Source organism: Hyperolius riggenbachi, unplaced genomic scaffold (genome assembly GCF_040937935.1).
Source record: "Hyperolius riggenbachi isolate aHypRig1 unplaced genomic scaffold, aHypRig1.pri scaffold_113, whole genome shotgun sequence".
Taxonomy (NCBI): Eukaryota; Metazoa; Chordata; class Amphibia; order Anura; family Hyperoliidae; genus Hyperolius; species Hyperolius riggenbachi.
Window position 1 is genome coordinate 666,420 of NW_027152339.1, and position 19,126 is coordinate 685,545.

Sequence of the window (19,126 nt, forward strand, 5' to 3'; positions counted from 1 at the left end):
CTAGATTAATCTAGAAAAACTCCGCACAAGGCGGAAATGTATCGCTCTGTCACCTTTTCATGCGGAAAGAGCCTTTATGAATGGGGCTTATGCTGAGTGGTCGGGAAAGTCACCGGTGTTAAGCATTTCCGCATGCGGAAATGCTTTATGAATGATACCCATTGTAGCCATTCGGGCTACACTAAGCCCTGGAGCCCCACTCCCCCTTATATAAGGCAGCCTCCGGCGGCCATTACACTCACTCGTGTGCCTGCTCGTGAGAGGAAAGGGACAGCTGCTGCAGACTTTTTCTCCTAGGGACAGAGTAGTTAGGTTCTAGGCTGCTTTGCTTGCTCCTGACTGATTATTATTGCTTTTAAAGCACCCAGCAGCAGCTCTTTTCAGAGCTCAACCTGTACATTTTTTTTTCCTGTGTGTCAAACTGACACTTTTGTTGCATGCACAGCCTTGCTAATTGATATTGTGCGTGCCACTGCCAGCAGCCCAGCACATTCAGTGACTACCTGTGTGTGTGTGACAGGGAGCTGCACATTGTACTACCCAGTACTGCATATACCCAGTACCTGTTGTGTTTACTTAACCCACCTCATCACTGCATATACCTAGCTTTGTGTTGAGTGAACCCAGCTCCCTGCATCTAACTACCAGTACCTGTTGTGTTTACTTAACCCACCTCATCACTGCATATACCTAGCGTTGTGTTGAGTGAACCCAGCTCACTGCATGTAACTACCTGTTGTGTTGAGTGAGAACCCACCTGGCCACCTCGCTGCATCTAACTACCTGTTGTGTTGAGTGAGAACCCACCTCACTGCATCTTAAGTACCTTTACTGTTGAGTGAACCCAGCTCACTGCATCTAACTACCTGTTGTGTTGAGTGAGAACCCACCTGGCCACCTCGCTGCATCTAACTACCTGTTGTGTTGAGTGAGAACCCACCTCACTGCATCTTAAGTACTTTTACTGTTGAGTGAACCCAGCTCACTGCATCTAACTACCCAGTACCTGTTGTGTTTACTTAACCCACCTCATCACTGCATATACCTAGCGTTGTGTTGAGTGAACCCAGCTCACTGCATCTAACTACCTGTTGTGTTGAGTGTGAACCCACCTGGCCACCTCACTGCATCTAACTACCTGTTGTGTTGAGTGAGAACCCACCTCACTGCATCTTAAGTACCTTTACTGTTGAGTGAACCCAGCTCACTGCATCTAACTACCCAGTACCTGTTGTGTTTACTTAACCCACCTCATCACTGCATATACCTAGCGTTGTGTTGAGTGAACCCAGCTCACTGCATCTAACTACCTGTTGTGTTGAGTGAGAACCCACCTGGCCACCTCGCTGCATCTAACTACCTGTTGTGTTGAGTGAGAACCCACCTCACTGCATCTTAAGTACCTTTACTGTTGAGTGAACCCAGCTCACTGCATCTAACTACCCAGTACCTGTTGTGTTTACTTAACCCACCTCATCACTGCATATACCTAGCGTTGTGTTGAGTGAACCCAGCTCACTGCATGTAACTACCTGTTGTGTTGAGTGAGAACCCACCTGGCCACCTCGCTGCATCTAACTACCTGTTGTGTTGAGTGAGAACCCACCTCACTGCATCTTAAGTACCTTTACTGTTGAGTGAACCCAGCTCACTGCATCTAACTACCTGTTGTGTTGAGTGAGAACCCACCTGGCCACCTCACTGCATCTAACTACCTGTTGTGTTGAGTGAGAACCCACCTCACTGCATCTTAAGTACCTTTACTGTTGAGTGAACCCAGCTCACTGCATCTAACTACCCAGTACCTGTTGTGTTTACTTAACCCACCTCATCACTGCATATACCTAACGTTGTGTTGAGTGAACCCAGCTCACTGCATCTAACTACCTGTTGTGTTGAGTGTGAACCCACCTGGCCACCTCGCTGCATCTAACTACCTGTTGTGTTGAGTGAGAACCCACCTCACTGCATCTTAAGTACCTTTACTGTTGAGTGAACCCAGCTCACTGCATCTAACTACCCAGTACCTGTTGTGTTTACTTAACCCACCTCATCACTGCATATACCTAGCGTTGTGTTGAGTGAACCCAGCTCACTGCATCTAACTACCTGTTGTGTTGAGTGAGAACCCACCTGGCCACCTCACTGCATCTAACTACCTGTTGTGTTGAGTGAGAACCCACCTCACTGCATCTTAAGTACCTTTACTGTTGAGTGAACCCAGCTCACTGCATCTAACTACCCAGTACCTGTTGTGTTTACTTAACCCACCTCATCACTGCATATACCTAGCGTTGTGTTGAGTGAACCTAGCTCACTGCATCTAACTACCTGTTGTGTTGAGTGTGAACCCACCTGGCCACCTCGCTGCATCTAACTACCTGTTGTGTTGAGTGAGAACCCACCTCACTGCATCTTAAGTACCTTTACTGTTGAGTGAACCCAGCTCACTGCATCTAACTACCCAGTACCTGTTGTGTTTACTTAACCCACCTCATCACTGCATCTACCTAGCTTTGTGTTGAGTGAACCCAGCTCACTGCATCTAACTACCTGTTGTGTTGAGTGAGAACCCACCTGGCCACCTCGCTACATCTAACTACCTGTTGTGTTGAGTGGGAACCCACCTCACTGCATATAGCTAGCATACCCCCGAGATGGACAAAATGGACAAACCAGGTAGAGGAAGAGGTAGAGGCAGACCCAGAGGAAGGCCACCAGGCACCGGCAGGTCTGTGGCTGTGCGAGGTGGTGTTGCTGTGATTTCGTGCGGACCTGCCACAAAATACAGTGCTCAGAAGAAGGCACGTGCCATCACTTCCCAAAATCGTGAAGAGGTGATTGAGTATTTAACACAGAACACCTCATCTCCCGCAGCCACCAGCGCTACAACAAGCACCACATCCGCTGCATTTGACACTTCGCAGGAGTTATTTGGTGGTGGTGGTGAAATCACTGATTCCCAGCCACTACTGCAACAACAACAAGAAGGCGCAGGTACACCACCTCCTACGTCTGAGTTAGGTGGCGATAGTATGGACGTAACATGTGTGGATGGGGATGATGGTGGACCACCTGAAGTTGGTGCACTTGAGGAGGTGTCTGAGGAAAGCGCAGCTGGCCAGGAGGATTATGATGACGATTATACGGATACCACATATGTTCCCGGTAGAGGAGATGACCAGGTGGACAGTTCAGAGGAGGAGTCAGAGAAGAGTAGGAGGAGACGACTCCATGATAGAAGCAAAAGTAGCTCGTCCTCAGAAACAGCTGGGGGCAGTGTCCGGCGCCATGTATCACCCGCTATGGCCAGCCAGCACACATGCCCTTCAACGTCAGCTGCTGATGCCACCCTAGCGCCATCACCCCAGGGGGGTTCAGCGGTTTGGAAATTTTTTAACGTGTGTGTCTCAGATCGGAGCAAAGCCATCTGTTGTCTCTGCCAGCAAAAATTATGCCGTGGAAAGGCCAACTCTCACGTAAGGATAAGTGCCTTACGAAGGCACCTGGAGAGAAGGCACAAACAGCTATGGCAAGAACACCTGAGGAAAAGCAGCACCCCTCAAAAGACAAGCCACCCTCCTTCTCCTCTTCCTCCTTCAGGTGCATCGTCTTCATCCACTTTCTCCCTTGCACTTTCACAGCCACCCTCCTCCACACCGCCTCTTCCCTTGAGCGGTTCCTTCTCCTCTGCCCACAGCAGTACCCAGCTGTCCGTGAAGGAAGTATTTGAGCGTAAGAAGCAAATGTCTGCCAGTCACCCTCTTGCCCGGCGTCTGACAGCTGGCGTGGCGGAACTATTAGCTCGCCAGCTATTACCATACAAGCTGGTGGAGTCGGAGGCTTTCCGTAAGTTTGTGGCCATTGGTACACCGCAGTGGAAGATACCAGGCCGCAATTATTTTTCACAAAAGGCCATACCCAAACTCTACTGTGCAGTTGAGAGGCAAGTGGTGTCATCTCTGGCACACAGCGTTGGGTCAAGGGTCCACCTAACCACGGATGCCTGGTCTGCCAAGCACGGGCAGGGCCACTACATTACATACACAGCCCATTGGGTCAACCTGGTGACCGATGGCAGCAAGCAGGGAGTACGTGGCTGCGCAGAGGACCGACTTGTCACACCTCCACGGCTTGCAGGCAGGCCTCCAGCCACCTCCTCTCCACCTGCTACCACCGCTTCGCTGTCGTCATCCTCCTCCTCCTTGGCTGGTGCTGCCATCTCCTCTCCAGCTACACAGCCCCAGCACCCCAGGGCCTATGCTGCATGCCAGGTGCGACGGTGTCATGCAGTGTTAGACATGTCTTGCCTGAAAGCGGAGAGTCACACTGGAACAGCTCTCCTGGCTGCTCTTAACAAACAGGTGGAGCAATGGCTGACCCCGCACAAGCTTGAGATCGGCAACGTGGTGTGTGACAACGGCAGCAATCTCATTGCTGCGTTGAATTTGGGAAAGCTGACACACATACCCTGCATGGCACATGTGCTTAATCTGGTCGTGCAAAGATTTGTGTCCAAGTACCCAGGCTTAGAGGACGTCCTGAAGCAGGCCAGGAAGTTGTGTGGGCATTTCAGGCGCTCTTACAAGGCCATGGCACGCTTTGCGGAGATTCAGCGTAGAAACAACTTGCCGGTGAGACGCCTGATTTGCGATAGCCCGACTCGCTGGAATTCCACCCTGCTGATGTTCTCTCGCCTGCTAGACCAGGAGAAAGCCGTCACCCAGTACCTGTATCATTACAGTACAAGGACACAATCTGGGAGGATGGGGATGTTGTGGCCCAACAACTGGACACTGATGCGAAATGCATGCAGGGTCATGGAGCCATTTGATGAGGTGACCAAACTGGTGAGTCGCGATGAGGGCACCATCAGCGACTTGATCCCCTACGCCTACTTCCTGGAGCGTGCCGTGCGTAGAGTGGTGGATACAGCTGTGGAGGAGCGTGAACAAGAAGAGTTAGGGCAGCAGGAGTCGTGGGAGCCATTTACACACGTCCCGATGTTTCCACAACACCGGCGGCAGCACAGAGGGGGGAGGAAGAGGAAGAAGAGGAGTCGTGTGGGGAAGGAGAGGAGTCAGACTCTGATGATGGTGATGATGAGGAAGGTGTTTCTGTGGAGGAGGATGAGGCGGCGGAAGGAGAACAACCGCGGCAGCCATCACAGGGGGCTTCTGCTGCTCCACGTTCCCGTGGTATTGTTCGTGGCTGGGGGGAGGAAGAGGAGTTGCGTCCCGTCACTGAGGAAGAGCAAGAGGAGATGGAGAGTACGTCTGCATCCAGCTTTGTGCAGATGTCCTCTTTCATGTTGTCCAGCCTGTTGAGGGACCCCCGTATCAAAAAACTCAAGACGAATGACCTGTACTGGGTGGCCATGCTACTAGACCCTCAGTACAGGCACAAAGTGGCGGACCTCTTAGCAACTCAACAAAAGGCGGAAAGGATGCAGCACTTGCAGAACAAGCTGTCGATGATGCTTTACAATGCATTTAAGGGTGATGTGGCTGCACAACGCAATCAAGGTACCACTGGCAGTAACCCTCCTCCTCCCAAGTCCACGCAGGCAAGAACAGGACGCTCCAGCGATCTCAGGGTGATATCGGACATGCGGACGTTCTTTAGTCCAACTCCTGGCCATAGTCCTTCCGGATCCACCCTCCACCAACGCCTGGAGTGGCAGGTAGCCGACTACCTGGCCTTGAGTGTGGATGTAGACTCTGCGAAAAGCGTCGATGAACCCTTGGACTACTGGTTGCGCAGGCTTGACCTGTGGCCAGAGCTGTCCCAATTTGCCATACAACTTCTCTCTTGCCCTGCCGCAAGCGTCCTGTCAGAAAGGACCTTCAGTGCAGCTGGAGGCATAGTTACTGAGAAGAGAAGTCGCCTAAGTCACGACAGTGTTCAGTACCTGACCTTTATCAAAATGAATGAGGAATGGATCACGGAGGGCTACTGCACGACCGAAGTCTAAGTCAGTCCCCACACACAGCATCTCTGCCTGCAGGCCGTTTGACTGCCTTCTCCGCCACTACCAACAGGGTCCAGGACTCTAGGCGGATTCCTGAATTTTTAAGGCCGCTGCTAGCAGCGGCCGCTACACTAATTTTTCTAATGCGTGTACATGTGCCCATCCCCCTTCGTGATCATTACCTTGCCGCGGTGAAGGGGCTTGCGCATCACAATGAAGCAATGACCGCCGGCTATTTGAGTGTCTCGGGTAGTGGTGGCACACAAAAGATAATAAGGTCGTTGCTTCATTGTGGTCAGACCAAATTTGATCAGCTGGACAGTCACTGTTCTGTCATTCAGCTACATCAGCCGGGCGAGCATATGGGCTGAAAAGCCACCATCACCTGCACTCTCGTCACGGTGCGCACCAGTCCAGCACGGCCGTCACTACACAAACGGCTGTTTGCAGTCACTGCATACCTTTCACTGCATCTGTGACTGCACATTATACCTGGCAGTCAGTGCATAACTTGCACTTGAATGGATACACTTGTAAACAATTTAAAAATACAACCATCTATCATTTTCAAAAAATGTAAAAAAAGGGCAAAAAAACTTGCCCTCCGTAAAACATTCTTGGCAAATGCTTTCGACTTGGTTTGTCTTCCGCTGGCTCAAGGGTCCATCTGACCACAGATGCCTGGTCTGCAAAGTACGGTCAGGGCAGCTACAGCATGGGTCTCAGCAGGCTCCCACTTCGGGCCGGAATCCAACCTTCATTCCCCGCGGTGACAATGGAACACTTGCCCTCCATAACGGATTCCCGTTAAAGTATTTAAAGTTAATACATTTCAATTAGGGCCGCAAAAGGTCCTCCTGAGTCCTGTATTGTTATTTTTGGTCACTACCTCGAGGCAAGCGTGCATGCCTGCCTGCCTCCCTCCTTGCCTGGATGTGTGGTGGTAGACGTTGATCAGGCTCCAACTCCGGAACGCAATACAAGAGGGAGCTCGTCCTCAGAAACAGCTGGGGCCAGTGTCCGGCACCATGTATCGCCCGCTATGGCCAGACAGCCAACATGCCCTTCAACCACAGCTGCTGATGCCACCGTAGCGCCATCGGCCCAGGGGGGCTCAGCGGTTTGGAAATTTTTTAACGTGTGTGTCTCAGATCGGAGCAAAGCCATCTGTTGTCTCTGCCAGCAAAAATTGAGCCGTGGAAAAGCCAACTGTCACGTAGGGACAATTGCTTTACGAAGGCACCTGGAGAGAAGGCCCAAACAGCTATGATTGGCAAGAACACCTGAGGACCCCTCAAAAGACAAGCCGCGGAGAACAACCGCGGCAGACGTCACAGGGGGCTTCTGCTGCTCCACGTTCCCATGGTATTGTTCGTGGCTGGGGGGAGGAAGAATGGATACACTTTTAAACAATTTAAAAATACAATTATCTAAACTTTCAAACAATTTAAAAATACAACCATCTAAACTTTCAAACAATTTAAAAATACAACCATCTATCATTTTCAAAAAATTAAAAAAAAAGGGCAAAAAAACTTGCCCTCCGTAAAACATTCTTGGCAAATGCTTTCGACTTGGTTTGTCTTCCGCTGGCTCAAGGGTCCATCTGACCACAGATGCCTGGTCTGCAAAGCACGGTCAGGGCAGCTACAGCATGGGTCTCAGCAGGCTCCCACTACGGGCCGGAATCCAACCTTCATTCCCCGCGGTCACAATGGCAGACTTGCCCTCCTCCATATGATTCTCGTGAAAGGAGATCTTTTGGATTGCCAACCATATACTAATTTCCTGCCATAACTGGTACTCGTTAAAGGATTTAAAGTTAATTCATTTCAAATACACAGCAGGGCCTCGAAAGTCCTCCTCCTGTATTGTTATTTTTGGTCACTACCTCGGGGCGGGCGGGCATGCCTGCCTGCTGCCCTCCTTGGATGTGTAGTGGTAGCCGTTGCTTAGGCTCCACACCGGATTCAAACCCTCATTCCCCGGCCATTACCTGGGGTCACAATGCCAGACTTGCCCGCCTCCATAGGATTCTCATTGTAGCAGTACTGAACAAGTACACAGCAAGTAGAAAATGTAATTTAAAAACAAAACGTAAGCTTTTTAACAATGCCATGGAAAGTTGATAAGGCCGTCACACATTACCTGACATCACTGAGTGAGGAAGAGCAATCTCGCCATGTTGCACAGTAGTCCAGCATGGCCGCCACTACACAAACAGCTGGTAACTTGCGGTGCGTTACACAGTTAGTTTGGTGTGTCAGTGTGAAGCAGTACTCTAATTACACTACCTGATTGATGTATACACATGCAAGATGTTTTAAAGCACGTTAGGCCTGCAATTTAGCATTCAATGTGATTTCTGCCCTTAAAACGCTGCTTTGCGTCACATCCAGATTTTTCCCCGGGACTTTTGGCATGTATCCCACTCCGCCATGCCCCCCTCCAGGTGTTAGACCCCTTGAAACATCTTTTCCATCACTTTTGTGGCCAGCATAATTTTTTCTATTTTTCAAAGTTCGCCTCCCCATTGAAGTCTATTGCGGTTCGCGAACTTTTCCGCGAACCGAACCTTCCGCGGAAGTTCGCGAACCGAAAATCGGAGGTTTGCGGCATCTCTACTCTAGCACTGGAATGTATAAAAGCTGTGTAACTTACTGTATGAGTTAGTAAAATTCACTATTAGACACTCGTTTGTCAGTTGAGATTCTTTACTCCAGGCCTGAAAACAAGTATTATATATGTACTGAAAGCAAGTAATTATTGAATGTATTGAGATAGACTCTTACAGTCACCCTCTCTGAGATGACACGCCTGTCCTCCTTTGGTTGTGCCCAATGACGCTGACCTTCGTCCTGCCCTCTCCACCCTCGCACCACTGCAGCTGCGCTCTGCTGTTTCCCTTCAACAGTAAGGTCAGGGACCTCCAACTCCTCCTACAACAGCTCAAAGTCCTCCTCCTCCTCCTGAGAGATGGACTGCACAGCTGCCTGCTGATCCAGCTGGGTTAGGGCTGCCTCTCCCTCTTCCTGCAGATCAAAAATTGCCCCGACCAGCAGGCAAATCACGGGCACCCACTCGCAGAGGGATGCCCGTTCCCAGCTCACCATGTTGGTTCTCTACAGGAAGGGAGCCAACGCCATGCAAACCTGACGCATCTGCCCCAATCTGCGTTCGAGATGACCTGGAGGTGTGTGGTGGCGGAGAAATTCTCCGCAACGATGTAACGTGTGACAGCCCTCCTGTGCTGGCACAGCCACTCCAACATCGGCCAAGGTGGAGTTTCAGCGAATTGGTACATTAATGATGAGCCTGTGTGGTGGCAGGCTCTTGCACTGCTGCAGGTTGGCTAGGATCGCTGAGGCAGTGGCGGAGCGGTGGAAATGGTGAACAATTTTCCGTGCTCCTTTAAGCAGATCCTCCATCCCCGGGTAGGTGCGCAGGAACCTCTGCACCACCAGGTTCAGGACATCGGCCAAACAGGGAATATGGGTCAGGTTTCCCCTGCTGATTGCAGCCAGCAGGTTTGCCCCATTTTCAGACACCACCAATCCGACTCTAAAGCCTCTGGGGGTCAGCCACCTCTGCTCCTGCTCCCTGAGGGCAGCCAGGAAATTGTTTGCCATCAACTTGTCCCTCCCCAGGCTGGTCATCTCCAGCAGTGCTTGGCAGTGGCGGGGCTTCACACTGTTGCTGAGGTGGGGGCGTTTGGCTGGTGTGCCAGAGGAGGGAACGGGTTCAGATGGGCCTGCTGCATCTCCCCTGACCCCGCATATGTTGAATGACTCGTGGAGATCCCTTGCCTGACTTTATTGAGCCATAATTGTGAGAAAACGTGGAAAGGCCGCCGCGAGTACTCAGACTAAGGCGGCTGATTCCGCGTTCAACATGGCAGCTTGCGCGCATGGGCCTGCATCCACTAGCCTGACGGAGCGCGGAGAAACTGCCGCATGCCCAGTGAACAAGGCGGCGGATTCCGCGTCCGACGCGGCAGTTTGCACGCACGGGCTTACCACTAGCAGTATGGCTGAACGCGGGGAAACCGCCACATGCTCTGACAGCAGTGCGGCTGGCCCCGCGTTCAAACCAACAGATGCATTACAACACATGTCTGGTGTGGTTGGGACTGATAGTCCACACAGGTTCAGAAGGACGCACGCGCGCGCTGAGAGGCAGAGCCTTTATGGCAGTCAGAAGGGTGTCAGCTGATCTAGCCGATCAGCTGACAATTCTATCAGGTTTCATTGGTCCAGCACTTAGGGGAGGCGCTGGAGAGCGCTGGTGTATATATACTGGGTGCTGGTCATTTCTCTGGTGTCTGGCGTTGCGATCACTACGTGGTAGCACTCAGACCTTGTCAGTATCTGTGATATTATCTGTGTTATTATTTAGACCAGTTCCTAGGTGTTGATGATCAGGGACCTCAAACCTCAGACTAGGAATTAGCTTTACCATCTAGTTATACTCAGACCAGTTCCAGGGTGTTGATGATCAAGGAGCTCACACCCAAGACTAGGCATTGTTGATTATTTGTTATGACCATCTGCTTTCCTGACTACTCTTCTGATCTCTGATTAGGTACTTCGCTATATCTGATACTCTGTTGCCGAACTCTGCTTGTCTTAGGATTCCGCATCTGTCTCCTATCTCTGTCCCTGATCTGTCTGTCTGTTGCCGACCCGGCTTGCCCGACCTTGAGAGCGATCTCCTCAGTCTAGAGATAGCTCACAGCCCTGGGGGTGACACCTTTCCTTGGTGTCACTCACACTCTGTCCTTCCTACTCCTAGCCTGACCCCTCCCTCGGGAGAGTCTCAGGCTTGCGGAAGGAACGTGTTACTGTGCAGTACTCCTTACTGCTGTGCACCTGCTCCTCAGGTGCAGTCCTCAAAGTATTTCTGTTGCACCAAACACTCTTATTACCCAGGTGTCCAGAGGTTAGAGATATATCTGATTATCGGTGATACTGCAGATCATCAATAATCGGGTATATATCTGTATTCTCGGTGATACTGCAGATCACCGGTAATCAGACCCTCTCAGTGTTACACCGATCGTTACAATAATGTTCCCTAAAGCGTTCATTCAGAGACCTTGTGGTCTCCCCTACGTAAAATCTTCCACAGGGGCACCACATTGTGTACACCACAAATCGCGTTTGGCAGGTAAAGAACGAACGCACGAATTGCTGGAGGGGACCAATACGAAAATTACTCCTGGTGGCCAGCTGCTCTCACGATTTGCAGTGGCCACAAAGGTGGTTTCCACGTGGGCCGCCTTCGTGGAGCCAGTCGCTTCCGCTTGGAGATTTAAATTTGCTTCTGCTAATTAAGGAACCAATTGTTGGACATCTTCTAAATGAGAACAAGGGTCCCTCTGCGACCAGGGGTTTCAATATAGGATCTCTTAGTAGGATATCCCAGTTCCTGAGAATCGCTTTTTTTGTTTGGTCCGCCATAGATGTATAGCCAAACGAGAAAGGAACTCTTCGCTGTCCTATTATTGTGGTATTTCCTGAGGGAGTTCTCCTTGCAAGGAGTTCAGATCGCTTCCATTGGTTTTACATAGTTACATAGTTATTTTGGTTGAAAAAAGACATACATCCATCGAGTTCAACCAGAGAACAAAGTACAACACCAGCCTGCTCCTTCACATATCCCTGTTGATCCAGAGGAAGGCGAAAAAACCCTTACAAGGCATGGTCCAATTAGCACCAAAAGGGAAAAAATTCCTTCCCGACTCCAGATGGCAATCAGATAAAATCCCTGGATCAACATCATTAGGCATTACCTAGTAATTATAGCCAGGGATGTCTTTCAATGCAAGGAAAGCATCTAAGCCCCCTTTAAATGCAGGTATAGAGTTTGCCATAACGACTTCCTGTGGCAATGCATTCCACATCTTAATCACTCTTACTGTAAAGAACCCTTTCCTAAATAAATGGCTAAAACGTTTTTCCTCCATGCGCAGATCATGTGCTCTAGTCCTTTGAGAAGGCCTAGGGACAAAAAGCTCATCCACCAAGCTTTTATATTGCCCTCTGATTGCCTTCCTGAATAGTTTGCTCCTCATATCCTCCAACCCACCACCATCTTATGCATTTGCCAGTTAAGTTATAGCCCTTCACTCTAGCATGGAGGAGCGAGGGCGGGAATCACACACCTCTTTGAAACCTTCTCATGGAGACAGGAATATATCTGAATCATGATAGGTATTCCATCTCCAAAACCATACAAGTTATGTTAAATCTAATAACATTTTCAGGTTGTTCAGAATTTTTCAAAAACAATTATATCAAACTTGAGGGGTCTGGAGTGAACTGTGACCCCAAAATCTCTGCTTTGGCAGGGCTTACCGTGAATTCAGAAACATCCAATCGTGTGGTTTGTTCCGAATTTCATAATAAGTGGGTTCTAACAGCCGTTTGGAAAGTCATATTTATGACAAAAGATTGATTTAATATTTGTGAGTTCACAAGAAGGTGTCCTAGGTCAGTGAAAAGGCCAGTTGTTTTCTTCTGCAGGATGCTAGCAGGACCCCCTGGTGGTTGGCTGTTTTTATGTATGGCACTCTGAACTAGTGCCTTTTGGATGCTGTGGATGAAGGTGTCAAAAATACAGGCACCATTCTCCCAGAAGCTTGGGTTTTACAATTTATGTCAATTGTCAAGTATATATCTGACTTCATCTGATGAGCCTGTAAACTTCCCAGGGAGGCTTCGGAACTGTAAGGGAACGCGGAAAAGCCGCCGCGTGTACTGACAGCAGGGCGGCTGAATCCGCGTCCAGCGCGGCGGTTTGTGCGTGGCGGCGTGCGTCTGGTGTGGCTGGGTCTGTTAGTTCACACAGATTGGAGAGCTACGCGCGCGCGTGCCAGAAGTCAGGACCTTTATACCAGCAGGAGATGTATCAGCTGATCAGGACGATCAGCTGATTCCTGCTGGTCTCCTGATTGGCTGATTGGCTCGGGCGGGGCGGCAGAGTCCTGCAACTATATGTACAGCTTGCTTGCCAGTTGCTGGTTGTATGCCGTTGCGAACACTTACGTGGAAGCACTCAGACCTTAGTCAGATCCCACAGTGTGTTTGAACCAGGAGGACCTGGGAATTCACACTGAGCCAGATTACTACTGTTTATTATTGTGTTATTATTCAGACTAGTTCCAGGGTGTCGAGACCACGGACCTCACACCCAAGATTAGGGAACTTGTATTATCATTGTGTTATCATTCAGACTAGTTCCAGGGTGTCGAGACTACGGACCTCACACCCAAGATTAGGGAACTTGTGTTATCATTCAGACTAGTTCCAGGGTGTCGAGACTACGGACCTCTCACCCAAGATTAGGGAACTTGTGTTATCATTGTGTTATCATTCAGACTAGTTCCAGGGTGTAGAGACCACGGACCTCACACCCAAGACTAGGGATATTGTGTACCATCATATTATACTCCAGACCAGTTCCAGGGTGTAGAGACCACGGACCTCACACCCAAGACTAGGCATTGTTGATATCTGTTATGACCTATTGCTCTTCTATCCCCCTGCTTTCTGATTCGGTACCTTCGCATATCTGATTATCTGTTGCCAACCCTGCCTGCCTTTGGATACCGAATCAGCCTTCTGTCTCTGTACTTTATCTGTCCGTGTGTTGCCAACCTGGCTTGCCCGACCTCGAGAGCTATCTCTCTCCTTAAGAGATAGTCTCCAGACCTGCTAGTGACATCCACCTTCAGGTGTCACTCATAGGTCCTTCCTACCTTCAGCCTGGGACTCCACCCCATTTGGAGGTCTCAGGCTGCTGGAAGGTTTTTGCTCTTCTCTAAAGCAGTATTGCCCATACTGCCAAAGACCACCTGCTCCTCGGGTGGTCTCACTCAAAGTCATTACTGTTGCACCAAAACACTCACATTACTTAGGTGTCCAGAGGTTAGTTATATCTGTATTATTGGTGATTCTGCAGATCATTAATAATCAGATATATATCTGTATTCTTGGTGATACTGCAGATCACCAATAATCAGATTCTCTCTGTGTGCTGACACCGATCGTTACAGGAACAGCTTTCACACCTACGTGCAAGGTTCCGTAATTGAAAGCTATCAGTGATTGCTGGCAGAGACAGGGAGTAGTGAAAAAAAAAAAGTTGATTTGAAAAAAATTGTCATTTAGGTTGCTTGCAAATGAAACTTGCATTTGTGATGTAAATGGCGCACACACGGTTTTCTTGGTAACCGTGTGGTTGTCACACTTGATAACAGTTCTACAGATGTAGAACTGCAGGCTAGACATGATTGCAGAGTGCAGGCTAGACATGATTTGTGTAGGGATCCTCCCCCCCTGCTGAATTCCTCCTCAGAGCCTGCTGCTAGGGATGCTCAAATCCGAATCTGGGTGAATCTGGATAGTTGCTATCCGGATTTCACCCAGATACCTGTGCGCGGTGGGCGTGGGGGTCAAGCTTACCTGTCCGACGTCTTCTTCGATCCGTCCCTCGGCGCCTCCCACAATGCGTTCCACGCGGCGGTCATGTGACTACAAACACTTCCTCCTTCCGGGTTAAAGGAGGAAGTGTTTGTAGTTACGTGATGCGCATGAACTGCATCAAGGGAGGTGCCGAAGGCTGGACCGAAGAAGACGTCAGACAGGAAAGCTTGACCCCCCCGCCCACAGGTTTACTGTTTGAAATAAGGATAGCAACTATCTGGGTTTCACCCGGATTCGGATTTGAGCATCTCTGCCTGCTGCTATCAATACAGCAGGTGTGTTAGTTACCTCAGCAACAGCAATTCCCCTCACACTCTGCACTGTCTGGGAGACCTTCCTAGCTCCTTCTATTTTACAACAGTTTTAGAAGGAATCTGCACTATCTAATGATTTCTTAAGGTGCCTGAGACAGTTCTGCAAGGATTTCTAATAACCTATTAATATTTTGTCTCAGACACTTGATAAATGTCCCCCTGTCTGTGTATATGAACATATATACAGCACAAAGCCTCTCTACTCACCGGCATGATTGCCTGACACCCCTAGAATGAGCAGGATGAGGGGGGTCATCTTCATCCTCCGGAGCCCCAAATATCTCAGAAATCCAGAAACACCAACATGAGCTTCAGACGGATGTTGTAAGAATAACTCTGTGCTGATTGGATGATGCTCAGTGCTCAGCCAATAGAAAAATGAGTAAGCAGGTGGTCAGCAGTTGCCGGGCAGAGGATGGCTGCATAGGTTGTAAATACACTGACTGAGGGGAAAGTGAAACTAAAAACGTTTGAGTGCTTCACAAGCAGAAAGGAGGGGAGAAGGAATGAGGGGGGAATATCAGCCTGACCAGAGCAGGGCTGCAGCTGCATGTCCCACTCCCTTCATGTCAGTGCTTGTGCACCACCAGAAAATACATACAGACTTTGGCAGTGTAATAAATACAGATGAGGCAATGGTCACTAACATTTACAAAGAAAAAAAAAATGGCAGCGAGAATAAAGGCTACACGGCCCCAAATGCCAGACCAGGGAATCAGAGCTGTGGCCATCAGCGATACAGGTATGCAGGGATTTTTGTCAGGGAAAAGCACATGGCCGGTTCATGGAGGAGTAAAGTCTAGTGTGCCAGGACATCTGTGCCTATAGGCTCCTGTGATGTAAATCCAGGCCTGGAGAAAAGCTCATGAAGCATTACCACAATGTTATTTTATATTTGTTCACAAAAATAAATGTTTGTTTTATAATTTTACAAAAAATGATAACACCCCCCCCCCCCCCCCCCCACCACCATCACACACATACTCTTCCCTCAGAGCCCATTCACACTAGAAGCACTTTTCTGAAGGTTTTGCGATTAACGCTTTTTTTTGAAATCGCTCCCATTCACTTTCATTAAAAAAATCACAGAAAATTTGCTGTGATTTTGCAATCGCGTACGTGAAAATCACGGTGATTGCATACCTCCCAACATTTTGAGATGATAAAGAGGGACACTTAAGCCACACCCATGCCACACCCCTAGCCACGCCCATAACACACCCCCTAGTCACGCATTCCAAACAGATTTCATAAGAAAAATATTTTCTTTTATAATTCAAACCACAATGATCCTTTCTATCCTGGTTCATTTTACTTCATGTTTACATTCTAAAATAAGAAGTATATCAATTGGAAGCAGGATGGGAATAAAGTTTAGAGCCAATGAAACACGTTGTTTCTGCAGAAACTAGAAAACTACATAGAATTACATAACAACAGTCCTGAAAGAGGGACAGACTGAGGGACAGGGGCAGGGCTCCCAGAGAGGGACAGTTGGGAGCTAAGTAACACATAAAATCTGCAATACAATCCCACAGGAAAAAAGCATGTGTGCAAAGAACAAATGACCAGGAAACAATCTGCAACAAGCAATAGTGCCCAGAAAGAGAAGCAGCAATCAGTGAACACACACTGGAGATATGACAGGCTGCCCACGGAAGAGGATGAAAGACAGCTCCAGTACCTAGGGAGATCAGAGGCTCAATGAGGCAGTGAAAGAGATAAGGCTGATAAGGACAACACTGGATATGCACGGGAGACCAGAGAGAGCTGTGATGTCACACAAACAAATAGAAGCTCACCAGCTCTGCTACGCTCTCTCTGGTCTGCTCTCCCGGGAAGCTGCAGCACTTCAGGTTTGCCGCTCTCTCCAGTACAGGCACAACTCCTTCTCCACTGGTTAGTATTAAGGAGGAGGAGCTATAAACGGGTCTCCTGTGAGTGCTTTACAGCCGATCAAAACATGAAAAGTCATGCACATGCGCAGTTGTTTATTCAATGAGCGATGGGATTTTTCTATTACAGGCACTGAACTTAAATTATGCGCATAACAGACAGCTTAAACTGCCCGACTTTTCACAGGCAGCCTGTAAATATACTGGGGACACTCAGGAAGGTCACAAGCAGGCTGCAGTGTTGGTGTCTGCATAGAGAGGGAGAGAGACAGTCGGGCAGGGAGGAGGAAAGCGGGATTTGACAGCCAGAAGGCGGGAGGCGGGACCAGGGGGCGTAAACCGGGATAGTCCCGCCCAAATCAGGACTGTTGTGAACTATGTGATTGTTCTGCAATTTTTACCACGATTTTAATGAAAGTGAATGGGAGCAATTTTAAAAAAAGCTAATCAATCGCAAAACGCTCAGAAAAGCGCCTCTAGAGTGAATGGGCCCTCAGGCTTACCATGATTTTCAGGTTTTCGGGCCATTAGGAGAGTATTGGCCTTATAACAATTCCTTTTACTTGGAATGCCTTTAACCTCTGAAGGACAACAGGCTTACACCCCCTAGTGACCAGGCCATTTTTACAATTCAGCACTGCACAGCTTTAACAGTTTATTGCTCGGCCATACAACTTACCACCCACAATGAATCATACCTCCTTTTCTTGTCACTAATAGAGCTTTCTTATTGTGGCCTATGACTGCTGCTGCAATTTTTTTTTTTTTAAATTAATAAAAGATTATTATTTTTTTTAAATCCCTATTTCTTCTATTCCCCCCCCCCCCTCCTAAATTAGCCCTAGACTGCGATAGATATATTACACTACCCTTACATAGGCACCAGCCTATGTATGGGATTGCATTGTGAGCTGTTGGAAGGGACATTTAACCACTTGCTGACCGTGTCACACCGATGGGCGTGGCTGCAGCGACAGCCTTAGAACTGCCTGACGCTGATCGGCGTAAATTCCTGGAGCAGTGGTTTGCGGAAGATCACGCGCGCACATATCGCCCAGCATTCAGTGCGGCCCCCCTCCGTCATCAGCCCGCCAGCCAATCAGCAGCGCTGGTGGGCGGCGAACATTAGTAATTTGGCAATTAAAGTGTATGATACACTAAATGTGTGTTATAAGGGCTGCCTCCTTCTCTGATGGCACAGTGTCCACCAGAGAGGACAGCAGCCCTGCGCATCTGACTGAGGTCTAATTGACATCTGGTCGCCTCTAATCAGCTCTGATTGAGGTCTGAGTGACATCTGATTGTCTGTACACTGTTATACAGTTGTACAGAGGTGCCAGAAGTGTAAAAGTAGATTACGCTAGCGTGTAGCGCTAAACGCTGACTGAGGACATTTGAGTTTTTTGTACCTGTATAGCCTGATGAAGTGGGATGTGCCCACGAAATGCGTTGCATTTAATTGGAGTATGTAAATAAATCGCTATGTTGTTGAAATAAGCAACAATCTATGTGTGTCTTCTTGGGGAGGTAAGTCCACCAGCAATACCCCACATTGCTCTCTTTTAAAACTTTTTAATCTACTTTTACACTTTTGGTGCCTCTGTACAACTGTATAACAAGTGTGTCCACTACCGGTGGAAGGGATTTGGTTCCCTTTGTCCTATCTACAGAGAGCGACTTTTTAACCCTGAGTGGGGACATGTCTAATACTCCCCACCTGCCAATCTAGTGGTTACCTGACGCGGTAACCCAATTTTGGGAGTATAAAACTATACACTATTTCCATTATCCTTTCATATCTACAATACATACTGCACTATATTGGGCTCTCGGTGTCTCCCGTACCCCCTCATTGTCTGTGCACTGTTAATTGACATCTGATCACCTGTTTTCACTCTGATTGGCATCTGATCATCTCTAATTGCCCAGTGATTGACTGCTGTTTACATTGTTTGGCATCTGACAGCTGCAGTGTGATTGACATCTGATCGCCTGTAATAAGCTCTGTTTGGCATCTGATTGAGGTCTGTTTGTCATCTGATCATGTGTGCACTGTTGATTGACGTCTGATCGCCTGTTATTTCACTCTGATTGTCTCCGTTTGACTGCTGATCACCACCGATTGACTGTTGTTTACATTGTTTGGCATCTGACAGTTGCAGTGATTGACATCTGATCGCCTGTAATCAGCTCTGATTGGCGTCTGACATCCGATTGTGTACTGTTGATTGACATCTTATCGCCTGTTTTCACTCTGATTAGCATCTAATTGCCCTGTGATTGGCTCTGATTGACCTCTGTCTGTTTCTAATTGCATTTGATTGCGTTCAATTGCATCTGATTGCATTTGATTGTTTTCGATTGCTATCTATTTTATGTTTTGTCACAAGTTAGCAGACATGTTTTTTTTTTAAATATTTTTTCTCAGTGTCATTTTCCGCTAACTTGTGACAAAAAAAT

At 48.6% G+C, this 19,126-nt stretch overlaps 1 protein-coding gene across 1 annotated transcript in view; it reads right to left on the reverse strand.

Annotated features, from left to right (window-relative positions):
- LOC137543598 (class I histocompatibility antigen, F10 alpha chain-like) overlaps positions 1–15,083 on the reverse strand; it is a 97,738-nt gene extending 82,655 nt beyond the window's left edge. Inside the window, exon 1 of the mRNA XM_068264698.1 lies at positions 14,979–15,083. Coding sequence (XP_068120799.1) covers positions 14,979–15,033 — 55 coding nt within the window. The 5' untranslated portion in view covers positions 15,034–15,083. The remainder of the gene's footprint in view (positions 1–14,978) is intronic.
- Positions 15,084–19,126: the final 4,043 nt, after the last annotated feature.